Genomic DNA, 15,273 nt, shown 5'->3' on the forward strand with positions numbered 1-15,273 from the left:
TTCGATCTAAAAGCACACTCTAACTCAGACCTGCCTGAAACGCTTTGTGTAACCACACCCCCACAAATCTAGGTCATTTTGTGGTATGACCTGATTAAGACCGCCCAAATCTAAATGCAAGTAAAGTGGGCGTACTTGTAAATAAAATTGTATCGTCACCGCCGCAGCCATGTTGCGGAGACGCTGTCTGTTTCGTTGCGAAAAGAAAGACTCTTTGTTTGCCATGCCAAAAGATGAGACAACTAAAAACGAATGGTTACATTTGCAAATGCAGACACGTGAGCAACGTGAAAAAAAGTCCTAATAATCAGTGTAGCAAAGTTCAAGGATGGATCAAAGGAGGCGGGAACCGGCAAACGTTAAACAACTTTAAATAAAACCCAAACGAAAATAAAATGCCAGCAGCTCCCTCGGTCGAGTGGCGGCCAAACGGTAATCGATCTTGACTTTTGAAAAAATTGCTAAACAACTGTATTTTAACCTAGGGTTAGAACTAAACTAAGGGATAGCACTATCTTTCTTGTAGATCTTGAGATATCATCTGAAGCTAAACATTTATTATATAAAACAGTGTAGAACTAAACAAATTGAAGATGATTGATTTGGGTTTTTTCTTATTCCTGGTTTTAAAAGTTTAACTCTAAACCGGATGTGGAACATGTTTGATTTTTATTGCCAAAAATATCAAAAAAAGTCTTTAATACAAACATTAAGGATGTTCCTTCACACTAGATCGTAGACACACAGACATGTCCAGAAAATCAGTCATGATGGAATCACAAACCTTTTTTGGTTCAGTGTCTTACGCCTATACCATTGTTTGAAGAACACACCCCTTAGAAGTGCAAAAAAAAAAATCCTCCATGACCAGGAAGAACATGTCAAGGCATGGCATTGAAACAAAATGTAGTTTATGGCACAATGATAAGAATGCTGACCCAAACACTTTAATCATTTGTGAGATAAATGTCTTAAACCTGAGGTCAACTCACTTTTAGAAGAAAACATAAACATTTACTTCATATCTATCTTATTAAAAACACAACCGTCAGGTTTCACACCATGTTGTGATGCCAGGACACCTTTTGCCAGGTAATGACACCAAGTCTCAAATACTCATTTGCCAGATAAAAGCCATAAAACAAGGAAACAACACACTCTTAGAAGAAACATCACATTATCATTTACTTTATCTCTCTCTAATTTACAAACACAAGCGTCTTTCACAAAGTAGAAAATCAGCCAGGTGGAATCACACTTTTTTGATTAGTGGTGTGTAGGTAGCCTACTATAGGAAGAGGGCCATAGGATGCACCAACATAAATGCCATCAAGATTGACAGGCCATAAAAGAACCATTTGAGTGACTGGTTGACAGACCTTTTACAGGGGGGTCATAAATCAACATTTTGACACACAGTATATGCTTATACTACTGACATCCATCACCATTGTTAGCTTATTTTTTGCGATCTTCCAAAAGAAGCTGCTTATCTGTTTCTCTGGGCTGCTTTCATGCGTGGCATTCGGCTGCTATTTGTAACCAAACGCTGCCAGCGAAAAAAATGTGAACGTGGCCTTAATCATTTATCACAATGGATAAAACCAAAGAATATACAGTAGTTCTGATGTGCAATATAGTTCTGTTGATCTACACAAAATACAAAATGGCTTTAAGGAAATAGTTAAAACAATTAAATGTAATTTGCATTTAATTTACAGCAAGGAGAAGAATTTGAGTGTCCAAAAACTAAGTGCACAGATGGATAGAAGCAGTAATCAGTTTAATTTTGGCGTCAGAAAGCATTTAATAAAAATAAAGGGAAACTGCACCTCCATCACCACAAGTTGTTTGGGACACTGTTCAAGAAACTAATCTTCTGCTCTCATGCAAAAACAAACTCCACCATATTAATCTGCCATACCAGAACTTCAACCAGTATTGGGGTCTATGGCAATAAAATGAAAAAGAGTTGTCTTGACTCAAACAAGACAGGTTTGGTCTTTGGTCCGACTTTTATACCAAAGGTCCTTGACATATTGTTCAGATACATGGCATCATGTTTTATATCAAATACCAACAGATATAAAATCAAAACCTGACTTGCTCTTATAGAAATATTATAATGGGTCATGGTTAGACCTTCCATCAGCACACTGGTTCAAAATAAACATCAAAATCAAGAAAAAATGTGTCACTGAATTAAGATCCTGCCATAGCCATCCCAGTTCCCTGACCTGAACCCTATAAAAAATGTGTAGGAATAACTGAAGATAAGAGAGGAACAACATTTGAAGGATCTTATGAGATTCTGTATGAAGGAATGGAATTGGATGACTTGCCATATATTCTCAATCCTAGTCAGACATAAAAGAAAAGACTCATATCTGACCAAAGTGTATAGAGAAAAAAAATCATAATGTGATATTCCCCCCACTTCAAATGGTTTTACTGTAATGAAATGTTGGAATGTTTTAGATTTTCCGAATATCAGATCAAAAGGAGAAACCATGCAGATTTATTTTTACAGCATTCTTTGCTCTTATTTACCAAGGGTGCCAATAATAGCCGAGGTCACTGTATATGCACGCGTTACTTCTGTGTATACGGGAAGAACCCTAGGCAGTTTCCTGTTGTGGAGACTTAAAGCCGAGAGAAATGGAAAACAAACAAAAAAATAGTTACATGTAGCAGATGCTAACATCCCGCCGTGGTAAATAGAAGTGCTGTTCTACCATATTTGAAATCATACTTTCATAAGTTTACATTTCGTTATACATTCAAATATGGTAGAACGCCACTTCCATATACCACTGTTGTGTGCTGCAATGTATGTTCTCTGTTTCCCGTTTCTCTCTACTTTAAGTCTCCCCAACCGGAAACTGCCTAGGGTTCTTCCCGTGAAACGTGGAAGTACACGTGCATATAGCCCATTGCCTATCTGTTCACAGTAAATGGGTTGCTTCTGTTTTTTCCCAGGTAAGGCTGAATATAAGTGCCTTGAAGTCCTCATACTGCTAAACTGCCCATGTTATACTGTAATGCACTGGGAGATGACAGATGCTTAAAATATTATTTTCATTCACTGTATTGCTGTAACAGTGACCAGCTGAATTGCCCTATCAAATCCACTAGAGGGCACTCCTCTCATCACTCGGACTATCACTGCACACTACATTTCCCATAACCCTTTGCTGGACTCATTATGTTGATCATCCTATTCAATTTGTAGTTAACCTTGTCACTTTTGTCTACGTAAGCCTTTTCTGTTCTTTCAATCATTGCAAAGTCTTTATGTCAGAGAGAACTTGACATTCATAAATAAAATCATCTTAAGATCGATATCTATATAACAAAATCCTTCCACTCCTAACCTTTGGATAAAAGAAACCGGAGCGACAGTACAAAGTTTTAATTTTAAACCTGTTTTCTATACAGCTATCGACTGTTAACTGTACTATTAAATATTATTGACAAGAGTCTTACTTAATGTAGTTACTCATTTCTAAACATTGTATTCTGTTCTGCCATATGTCTTGTTTGTAATCCACTCCCAGCCCTTTGCTCACATTATGACCAGAACCGTAAATTCTCAGCCATGATGAAGGGGCTTTGATATAGTACATAACTTGAGGTAGTGTGTCGTCCACTAGGGGTCAGCATTTACCAAGCTTGATCTGCCAACAGTACACCACCTAAATTAAGATAAAAAATGAAATGTTCACAGTGAATTGCCCTGCGGTTGGTCACAGAAATATGCATCCTTCAAAGTGACCTTCATCATCTTCCTCTCATCTCCAGAGCACATCCGAGCGCAGCATCAAAGGCACGTTTGATCCTCTACAGACTGATGTCTGTTACGCTTCACCTTTAGCGTCTGGTTCAGGACCAGCTCACCGCTGCACAGCTATTGATCTGGTTCCTGATTAGTTAACTTTTTGACAATATTTTTGTATTACATTTTGGGCATTGGGTTATTACAGTTAATCCAGTAACTAATAATATGAATCAATGACTTGGTGTCAGTGGGGAATGAGATTCGGTAGGTGCAAGATTTAAATTTTAATGCAATTTGTAAATCTTACATTTACTGAGAGTGAGAAAGGTCATGCACAATACTTTTCACCATTCAAGGTGTTTATGTTACCTGGGAATTGGACTGACGATCTTAAAGGGACAGTTCACAGTTCAAGTGTCATTCATTGACTATCATGTCATTAAAAAACCTTTCTTCTGTGGAATATTTTTTTTTTCTTGTATTCTACAGAAAAGATGAAAGTCAATGGGGGCCAATATTGTTTGTTCACTAACATTCTTTTGCAAAACACAAACTATATATAAAACAAAGTCATACAGGTTTGGAATAACATAAGGATGAATAAACAGTGAGAATTTCTATACCTCTCTCAAAAATATAGGAAATATATTACAAATGAAAGAATGGACGTCACACTCACTGAAATGCATCTGCAAAGTTTATTGACCGTCATCTTTGACTCGGACAAAACAAAGCTTCATAAACTCATCACAGACTTTTAAGGAAAAAATAAATCATAGGTTTGAGTCAAAAACAGAATGCCACAATAAGCTGAGCCATTTTTCATGAAGAAATCACTACTGACCTCATGGACTATAAATCACTAACTCATTTTACAGCCCTTAACTGAACCCTGTGAAAGAGGAATCATAACGTTTTGATTCAGATATTTGTTTGGTCCCACTGTCTACCAATGGGTTATGAGCGAGCAAAACACACTGACAAACAGAAAGAATAAAGAAATGCAATTCACATTATTTTGTCTATATATAATAAGATAAAAAACTTCTGGTTTTCATTACGATTGAAAAATATTCAAATTTTCTTAAGGTTGGGGTGACAATTTATGCAATCCCTGATCCCACATACGGTTACTCCACTATCCACTCATAACTCAAAATATCTACAACATTACAACATTATTGTCGGTGCCAATGTGCTAATATGGCTGTGTTCATTGTCATATCTACAGTTTTGATTAAAATAATTATGAAACAGGAAAGCTAGATAAGGAATCTGTGACATATCAGATTCAACACATCGTACTCTACACGCGGTATAAATAAAAGTACATTACAGGGTCGACGACAATCAAAGGTGGACCCATGGGCGGCATGTTCGGACTGTTTGTCCCACTCCAGGTCCTCAGTAAAACAACACTGTGTAAGTAGTGCGGATGTAAAATAAATAGTCCGGTTCAATTGCCATTTCATTACCAACATTTAAACGAGAAAATGTTCTGGAAAAGGTTGATTTTGTCCAAACATGTCATAAAGGGGACATTAAAATCAGAATAAAATTTCATAAAGTGGCAGAAACACAAAGATTGCTCTTATAATACACCCTAAATTGTGCAAAAGATATTTTTAGAGGGAGATAAAAAGGGGGGCGAAATAGAAAAATTGCTTAAATTAGTTATTTTATAAATTATATTTGTCAGAACAAATTGACTGACTTGATTGGTTGAAAAGTGCCTTTCTTATTTGACTACAAATGTAAATCAAATTGAATATTTGGCCTCGAGGACATTCTCAGAACAGTGTGTACCTCTTAAAATCAGGTGAGTAAATGTACACAAGTGGGATATAAATACACATCTTTAAACCAAAAAACATTGTCAATGAAATGAGTTGACCCCAGATGGAGTGTATATACACGTTATCTCACTCCTAACATAAAGCTGGTTTTCATCAATTGCTGCCAAGCCCCTTATAGATGTCCTTCTCAGTATGGCTTGTGTGGATACAACCAGCACAAATGTCAAGAAATATGTTGGTGTAGAATCCTGAGGGACTGAAAAGCAAACTATACAATCATAATTTCGGTCCATTAATCCAAAAGACAAAACAAAAGAGCTCCAGACACACCTCATATACTGTACGTCTATGTTCTAATAGTTTCCTCTAATCAACATAAACAAACATTCAAAAGTGAATCACCACAAACAACAGAGCACAACTTAGAACAGAGTTTCTCGACACATTGTTAGCATCGCCTGAAGAAGAGCCGGCTAACACTAATAGCAGCATGAATTTAAGCGCCAGTTGTCACAATTGCTTCACACAAGCTCACTGGCTAGTATGAACAATATTAGCCTGCAGTCCATTGTAGTTGAGTAATATTACTTGAGCTGCTGTCACATCCAACCACACACACACACATTCACTCACTCACTCACTATTGTGCCTCTTTTGCTTAGTTGCTTTACAGTAAATGACACGATGTAATTGATAAAAAAAAGATTTGAGCCTGTTGCAGCTGTTCGATAGAATCTGGATTGGGTGGGAATCTGAATTGGTGTTTGCAGGAAATCTAATTTACAGCTACCATCAAAACGAACAAGTCTGTTTTTATTTTTTGTAGAATAAATTTGCCCTCTTAAAAACAACCCAGCATTGGCTCAAAAATTGACAAACCCAACCGCTAGGTTGTAAATAACCTATGCTGGGTTCTTTTAACCCAAATGCTGGGTTGTTTATCTCATTGCTGGGTCAAATATAAACATTCTTTGGGTTTATTTAACCCAACAATTGGTTTCGTCCATTTTTGACCCAACGATGGGTTGAAATAACCCAAAATAAGAGTGCATGTTTATGACAGTTCCCTATGAATCCTTATTACTGTGTATTATATATAGATGTGTAGCTTTTGAGGGTTTTTGCAACCCCTGTACTCTTATTGGTATTTATTATTACCGTAAAATATATTTGTGCACTGATGAGAATTTTTGGGAGGGGTGTAAAAATGGACAAAAATTATAATGATATTTAAAGGCGTATATTTTTTATTTTTACCTACTCACCTGATAGCCCATACAAATTCATAGAAACTTTATCAAACTGCTCACTGAGCTTCTTTATGTCTCTTAGAATCTTCTCACTTCAGAAACAAGCAACTGTGGTCATAAAGCATCAGGACGTCCTACACATCCTCCAGATCCAGAAAAAAAGATGCCACCAATTGACTACACAATATATATTTACTTTATTCTTGTTATAATTCACTCGTTCGATATTTCTAACTCTGCTTTTTCTATTCTCAGCAACAATCAAGACTTATAGTCCAGCTTCACAGCCTTTTTTTAATCTCTTCTCCCAATGACTCTATTAAATTCTTATTCAATTGTAAGCTGTAAGCCATTATACCCCTATTTGGGACCCTAGAAACTGTTGGGTTGGGAAGGGGGATACAAAAGTATGTATGATGTCAGCAAATCAGATACTTTATCCTCTCGCCACAAACGACTCTTTTATTGGTTAGCGCCTCACGGCTATTTTCCCTCTTTGTAGACTTTGCTCGCTATGGCAACAATTGACTCTCTTCTGCAAATAATCAGACCGTGCATGTCCAAATCGGCAATCTGGAAAGTTTACATCTTTGATTTGAGCTTTGGTTTAGGGTCATAGGATAGGGTGCTAATTACATCTTCGAGTGACATTGGGTCGATGGAAATGTATAAAATTAATTGTCTTTATCCGGAAAGGAGTTGTTAAGAACATTCTGCAACGGCTCGTTGGTAAATCGTTCCGCTATATAAACGCAACAAATTATCGTATTAATCCCGCCATAACATCTGCTGGTTGAACACACGCATACGCAAAAAATGATAGCGGACCACTAACTGATTAGATCTGTAAGTCACAAAACCTGATCGAATAGTGATCAATCCACAAAGACCTCCAGCACAACATGGAAATATTTCAGAGCACAACAAAGGCAAGCTGCAGAAAAACAAAGCATATCTAGCGTGAAATGATGAGGTATGAAAGCATTGTACCTTTAATCTCTTTCTCAGTCAAGCACAGACAAAAATTGTGAAATGCTGAGACGTTGTTTGCATGAATTTCATCTCTGAATGTGCCTTAGCTACTCTGATGTCAGCCGAGAAAACTTAGCGAGATCCAAAACTGTTACGTCCTGTATGAATATGATTCCAGCTGTATAGTTTATGCACCTATGCTATTAATGAGACCGCTGCAGTCTCTTATGGCTCACAGAAATAAACGGGTCTCCCGCGTGTCACCTGAAATATCCTGAACTGCTCAAGATATCCATTAAAGAGCAACATTGGCGGTTACCAAAGCAACAGACATCGTAAGTTAGAAAAGACCCCTGTGAACGTTCGCTTGAGCATTGGAAGTTCAAGGGTTCGAAAGTCATTGCCATGGCAACAGAGAACCAAGTCAGAGAAATGTCCCTGAAATGCGATGTCACCTTCTCTTTAAACACAGATCTATCCGTGGCCCCTGTGAAACTCGGATTGGTCGAGGTGGGGGCCCTAAGTGCTCCGATAGGTCTTTATAATGTCTTTTATGGCTCTCCTGCAGATAGGACAGCTGGCGTTGGCCATCTTTTTGAGGCGGAGGCCGCATGTGTAGCAGAGACACATGTGTCCGCAGGCATAGATGACCGTGTCCACTGTGTTTTCGTAGCAGATAGAACACTCGTCCGGCCACGAGCCAGAGGCGGATGGGAAAGTGGGTGATTTAGGGAGGCTGATGGGCGAGTTGGGTGTTGTTCCTGTAAGAAAGACAGTTGGCTTTTTAGTACTGCTTACTGTTTTTATTTCACACTGTAAAACATTCACTATAGTACTACTCTAGTATTTGTATATTAATACAATTAATTTTTCTTTTCGCCTAAGTTATATTGCTGAGCTAAGAATTAATTCACGTAGTATCACTTTATCATATTTATTTATTTGACAGATGAAAGATCCAATCACCTAAAACAAATATAATTGCAATAAAATATAATAATGCAATAAAACATAACAAAAACAACCAATGGAAATACAGGAACATTGTTTAATTTTTTATGCACATGTAATGTCACAATTACAATGCTCATCATAAACAGTAAACAAAGTTACTTACTAAATTAGCCTTTCAATGCCATTCATACCAGAAATACTTTATATCTTTGAATAATTTCCCAATTAGAACGTTGTTCTACAAATTGTGACCCTGCTTGTGGAAACCCACCAAAAGTTCTTCATAAATTCATCGTACAGAATAATCCGTGAAAATATAACAATATTGAAGATATTGACTGAATTATGCTAATCTTATTGAAATTAATGCTTGAAATTAATCTTTGATGTTTGATGTCTAATAATTTATTAGATCATGAGAATTTAGTCTGGGTTTTCACAGGGTCACAAATGTTTACGTGCTGATCAATAATGTTTATGCTAGATGTAGAGAAAAACGTAATGGTTTATGAAATATCACAAAATCTGATTGTAAGGTTGAAGACATATAGCAAACAGTAAACAGACTGATGGTTACAAATGCTTTAATATTTGCTGCATTTTGTTAACTGTTGTGTGTCCATTTATCTGATCTGCGTGTCTGCGCTACTGTTGTTAAAATAAACACGTGTTTGCTGCTCTTCATGCGGATATAGCCGCAAAAGATAAATAACATAAATGTTCCTGAGAGGAACGCGGGGCTCAATATTAATAACTGACATAGTCAAAAGTTTTAAATGGTTCATTAGGCTGTGATGCATAACGAAGCAAAGGTCCGGATCCGGACAGCGGTGCGCCAATTGAGGATGACTGCTATACACTATGCATTTGACTATACGCTATGCATTTGTTTCTAAGTATGTGCAATCCCTGAGCTCCAACCCATGACCTTTGTGTTGCTAGCGCCACGCTCTTATCACTGAGCTACAGGAGAGCTAATTGTATTGTTGGTTGACTTGCTTAAGTTTTTCCATAGTCTTATCAAGTTTGCTACTTTTTGGATCAGTTGGAACAGTTCTGACAAAAAAAAATTCAGAAACATGCTGACCTTCAGTTGAGCTGCAGAAAGATGTAGAGCATCCCCGTTCAGTGATGCCGGGCTCTGGACTTCCACCACACAAATTTGAAGGCGAGAGGGGCGAAGCAGAGGGCGAGCCAGGGCTGGCCGGGTCACGAGCATCACCCAAGAAAGTAGAACCTTTAAAGAAACAATGCAATACAATATGAACACATATTGATTTTTTTTAAATACCATTCAATAATTTCTGATAATGGGCCTAATTTATAGTATAGTCTAAAGCTTGAAAATATTGAAGTACTATATTAAGTAATTTATTAAGTACTGATTTTAATAGCCCCATTTAGACTGAACAGAACGAGTCCCATCAGTTTGTCCGGTGTGATGGAAGAGTGGAATGGCATTTTAAACTCGCAAAGGATTGCACAAATTAAAGTCAGTAATACTTCACATGAATGATATTGGGCAGTTGGATCCACTAATCCCATCACATTGCTCTGGCTGCAAGAGTCTAGGATAGAATCTGAACTTGACACCTTTAAAAATGCCCTGACAGTCATTAACAGATCACGCGAACCTCACATATTCACTTTCCTCTGTTTAGCATCTTTTTTGTACACCTCATTTCTTACTTTGCTCCTTTAAGTACAATCAAATTGCCTTTTCATTTTGTTCATTAAAATGTCTTCAACTCATTCAAATTAGTTAAGCAATTCCACTTGTGAAAATGTATAATAGGACGCTGAAATGGCTTGTCAATCCAATTTGATGGTTCTTGAAGTAGCAAAACATTTTTATAGTATAGCATAATGTCAAATTGGTACTTTTCAAAACAATGAAAGTGAATGGTGAGCACAACGCTCATACAAAGTTTTCAGCGAATACTCTGAAATGTCTATTCAGTACATTTGACTTTAAAAGGAATTGTATGAGGTTTGACTCTAAAAGACATTGTACCCCCCAAATGTACTTCTTTAATATTTTTAATGCATTTAGTTGCACTTTTTTTCTTTGGTCCCCATTCACTTTCATTGTTTGCAAGACAGCAGCATGAACTTTCCTCAGAGATTTTCCTGCCGGGTTTCACTGAAGAAGGTCAATATCGGGATGGCATGAGGGTGAGTTAATGATGACTGAATTTTTAGGTGAACTGTCTGTTTAAGAGAGAGCAGATACTGAATTAAAGTGACATGACCTCATTTCTGGTATGCTGGGTCCTATGATATACGAGTGTATATGTAAGGGAGATGGAGAATTGGCTGAACCAGAACTAAGCTGAATTTAAACCCCTGAATGCAGGATCCTCTGAGGTTAGTCAATGCCAGTCTGTTTACCGTGCAAATGCTCTGAACCAAATCTATCTGTGGCAATATTAGATCTTTGATAATATTCCCCAAAGCTCCATCTAAAGGTTGTGGTTTAAGTGTATGTATGTTCTTTCCTCACACGACGTGATCCTCTTTTAACGTGTAGACAGGGTAGGGTGGAGTCCACAGAGAGTGATCCTCTTTGAGTTTAACATACCATTCCACCTTCCCATCATGCCACACAGAGACACATCATAAATCCCCTCGTCCAGGCCAGAGCAGCTGGCCCTGGATCACAAGGGGCCAACCCTATTCCAGAGCATCTCAACTAGATTAACTTAGACGCTAGAACAGCCGTGGAGTGAGAGACTTCAAAACAAGATATTAGAGAGAGTCAGTCCTCTCTAAAGCCCTTTGTCATGCTGAAAATGAGCACTATGTGTCAGTCTTTTCTATATATTTATTCTATATATATTTTAGGCACAATATTAAACAAATATCATTATGATTTAAATATATTTAAATATATGTGTAAGATTTAGGATGGGAATGGGTCTCAAGAGTGACTTTAACATCTGTGTATTTTAGCACGGCTGTTTTGCAGTATTCAGGAACAGTACAATCCATTTCTGTAATGAATTATAAAACTCTCAAAGACTTTCTAAGACTTAGATCTTGAGTTTGTAATACTTTTCCTTATATGTGTATCCTCAGTCACATCTTGCATCTTTAATTTAATTTTAGTTTGACTTTAGGGCAGTTAAATCTATCCAAGGGTGAATGGCTTTGATTTAATTTGAGCTAAGCTGCGGACAACAGAAGCAACTCTCTCTTGAACAATTCCTTGTTTTCAATCTTACATACTTCTTGGGAAGCAAACTATGCAAGGTTGTATTTGGTTTATTATATCGTGTGGAAAAAGGAGAAATGTTTAATCATATCACTTCATCAGAGAGCTGTGTGACTGCAAACGTAAACATTTGCACAGGCGGTTTATTACTTACTGTTTGGCTCTGGTTGAGTTCAAATAAAACATATAGAAGAGATATCATCACTGTGTATCATATCAGTTGCTTGCATCTCCCTCAGAAAGGCAGAATATATATTTAGCCGTAATTGTTTTCAACAGGAAAGCAAGGATGACATGTCAAGGCCTGCTGACGTTCGCTTTTGATTTGTTATTGTGCTCTGGCGTAATAAGACGAGCGTGATTTTTCCTGTATCTGCGCATTATGGTTCTGATAAAGACCAGATCAGATTAGCTATCCATGAGGCGAGGCATTGTGAGCTGTAAATGTGACATCATTGGGAAAAAAGCAGGTGATGACTGATCAACATCATGTTATAACGAATAAACCGTATCTGGGCCAAGAAGGTAAACTAAACAAACCCATTTATATCTATTTGAATTATCTATAATAAATCGATTTATTACGTATTTTTCTGCAGTTCTTCAGTGAAGTAAGGTTAAATGCTGCTGCATCTGAAAGCCAGTGGGCGCTCATGTGGAGAAACTCCAAAAAGGTGCAGCAGAAGAAGTACAATACCACATGTTTGCTACATCCAAAATCGCATGCTGTGACAGGACATACTGAATTTGAATAAGTACCAACTATCGGCCGTTAAAACAGTACGTTCTATATAGTATGAGTGGTAGTAGTATGAATAGATTTTGAACATGTGTGCGTCCGCCATGTTTTATGGTCATGTGACCCATATGCTCTTTGACCTATGTCGTATTAACAACAACCTATACGTGTGTGTTGATACAAATATAATTTGGTTATGAGAAATTCATCTATTAGAACTTACATTAAAAACGGACGTCCCACTTTAAGTTTTACGCTATATTTATTTGATTTACTTAAAAAATTTGACCGTTGCTCAGCTCCCGTGGCATTATGGTATAGAGAAGTGTCCATCAGATCCACACTCGCAAATCTCGTCGTTTTTTGCATACTGAGGTTTCGGACATACTATTGATGACTCGTACTCATTTTCGCCTACTATATAGTATGGAAGTAGGCCATTTTGGACGGGCCGCTAGTTCCAGAAAATGCTTACAGGAATCTTCCTGTCATTGTTCAAGCCATCTCAGATGTTTTCATGATTATAAAGTATATTCATAATAATTATGTTTGACCGGTGTTGCTTTTTCAAAGGCACGTCATAAGCGACTCAAACTCATAGTGATTTCAGATGGGGCCGCACTTACTACTGAACAAAGAGGAGTGCTTCACAGACAAGCTGCGCATAAATACATATTCGAAACCGTCGCGATATCATATTCGCACTAGACGGTCCGATATACGCAATATTTAGTGAAAATAGTGATTAATCGTGCAGCTCTGATATATGTATATATATATATATATATTATGTAAATAATATATCCTTATTTATAAATATTTAATAATTTGATACATTTTTTATAAATTCCTCTTCCAATAATGATAGGAATTCTGTTATCACTAACTCCCCCTCATTTTCTTCCCTGTATGCCTTTCAACCAAGAACATTGGCTACCAAACAACACTAGTCCCCATTGACTTTCATCGTATGGACACAAGACATTCCTTAAAATATTTCCTTTTGTGTTCCACAGAAGGAAGAGTCATATACAGGTATTGAACAACATGAGGGTGAATAAATTGTTGAAAAGAAAAACGAACAAATCAAGCTTCATTTACTTAGCACGACATTTCATTTAACAAGCATTTCATCTTATGTTCAAGCTGATTTTCATTTTATTGGCAGGGACGTTTTAAACATCAGAATCTCCACGAAAAAAAAAAACACCAAACGGTAATGGAGAAATGGAGAGAAACGAGACGTGTTCTCAAATGAATGCTCTCAAATGAAGTGTGAATCGCCCACTCGCCTCTTCACTTTCTCGTTTCCTTTCCCTCACCGCATGCTAATGAGACGGGTGAGCGCTGGGAACATGCGGGGAGTTCTTGTATCTTGGACATTTTGTAAAGTGAAAACAGAGCTAAGGGAGGTCACAGACCTCCCACACAGTCCTGTACCTTCCTGTTTTTAGTTGTGTTTGTGTGCACGTACTTTGTCTAGTTTAGCTTTATTGTGTCAGTCGCAGGTGTGTGGGTGAGACCGACTAAGCTGTCTAGTGTTTTGAAAGGTTAATCAAGTGCGTCCAATTTTTATTTAGTATGTATTAATATATGAAATTGAGGTGATTGAAAAAACGCAATAAAAAACGTTTTAATACAATAGCAATATATAATTTTTCTTCTGAATATGTACTGAATAATTCTGCACAACAAATCTGAATTTTGTATTAATAAAGCATACATATTTACCTGGAACTAAAGATATACTTTTAGTAAAAAAATTGTTTATGCATGTTTATGCATTAAAAATGTAGCAAAACAACAATTCCGTGCTTACCCAGAATCCTCAGCTGTGTGACAGCACCGTGAAGTCCGAAGAACATCCAAAGTGGTCGTGAGTTGTCCACACACACCTGCATTCCCACATTAGTACCGTTATGACTCAGAATCACTTCCCCTTCCTGTGTAACCAGGAAGCCCAGTATATCGCCGCTCTGCAGAGTGGTGGGCACCCTGCACACGGCCCAGAATTCCTTGCGATCAACCAGTGCTTCTGGATTGTAAGGTAGATCGCTTGGGCGGAGCACAGCCGGATCGCACGACGTCACACCATACGACAATGATCCGGATCGCGCTTGACTGGACTTAATGACTTTGATGAATATGGTTTCACCGATTTTGAGCGGCCGGTCGGTGAATACCAGCGTGCGCTCCTCACGGCCGTGTTCGGATCTCGCCACGGTCTGTTCGTTAAGGGTCTTTATGTGGGCACCTCGGAGCTGGTGGAAACGTAAGTCACATTCCAGGGTGTGAGGAAGAAGCGTTGACTGCTGGGAATTCATGGAGTTTTGAGGAATGGGGCAAGCAACGGGAGCAGGTGGGAGGCGGAGCCTCGTGTCTTCTTGCTGCGAGTTAAGATCGCACAGGCTGACGGACAGACGGGAGGTGTCGCCTTCGCGACGTAAAGTGGCGGAGCCGCGTACTGTGGTGAAGGATCGCGGGCGGAGAAAGTCTGGAGGGACGATTTCACTCTCTGTGGGGTAGAGACAGAATACATAGTTAGGAGTTGAGATTGAAATACTTGAGTA

At 38.0% G+C, this 15,273-nt stretch overlaps 1 protein-coding gene across 2 annotated transcripts in view; it reads right to left on the reverse strand.

Annotated features, from left to right (window-relative positions):
• Nucleotides 1–4,457: 4,457 nt before the first annotated feature.
• neurl1aa (neuralized E3 ubiquitin protein ligase 1Aa) overlaps nucleotides 4,458–15,273 on the reverse strand; it is a 57,181-nt gene continuing 46,365 nt past the window's right edge. For both annotated transcript variants that reach the window (XM_056730722.1, XM_056730730.1), the window contains exons 4-6: nucleotides 14,523–15,218; nucleotides 9,838–9,987; nucleotides 4,458–8,557 (exon numbers count right to left, since the gene is read on the reverse strand). In XM_056730722.1, coding sequence (XP_056586700.1) covers nucleotides 8,316–8,557; nucleotides 9,838–9,987; nucleotides 14,523–15,218 — 1,088 coding nt within the window. In that variant the 3' untranslated portion in view covers nucleotides 4,458–8,315. The remainder of the gene's footprint in view (nucleotides 8,558–9,837; nucleotides 9,988–14,522; nucleotides 15,219–15,273) is intronic.

The sequence above is a fragment of the Triplophysa dalaica genome, chromosome 2, assembly GCF_015846415.1.
Source record: "Triplophysa dalaica isolate WHDGS20190420 chromosome 2, ASM1584641v1, whole genome shotgun sequence".
NCBI lineage: Eukaryota > Metazoa > Chordata > Actinopteri > Cypriniformes > Nemacheilidae > Triplophysa > Triplophysa dalaica.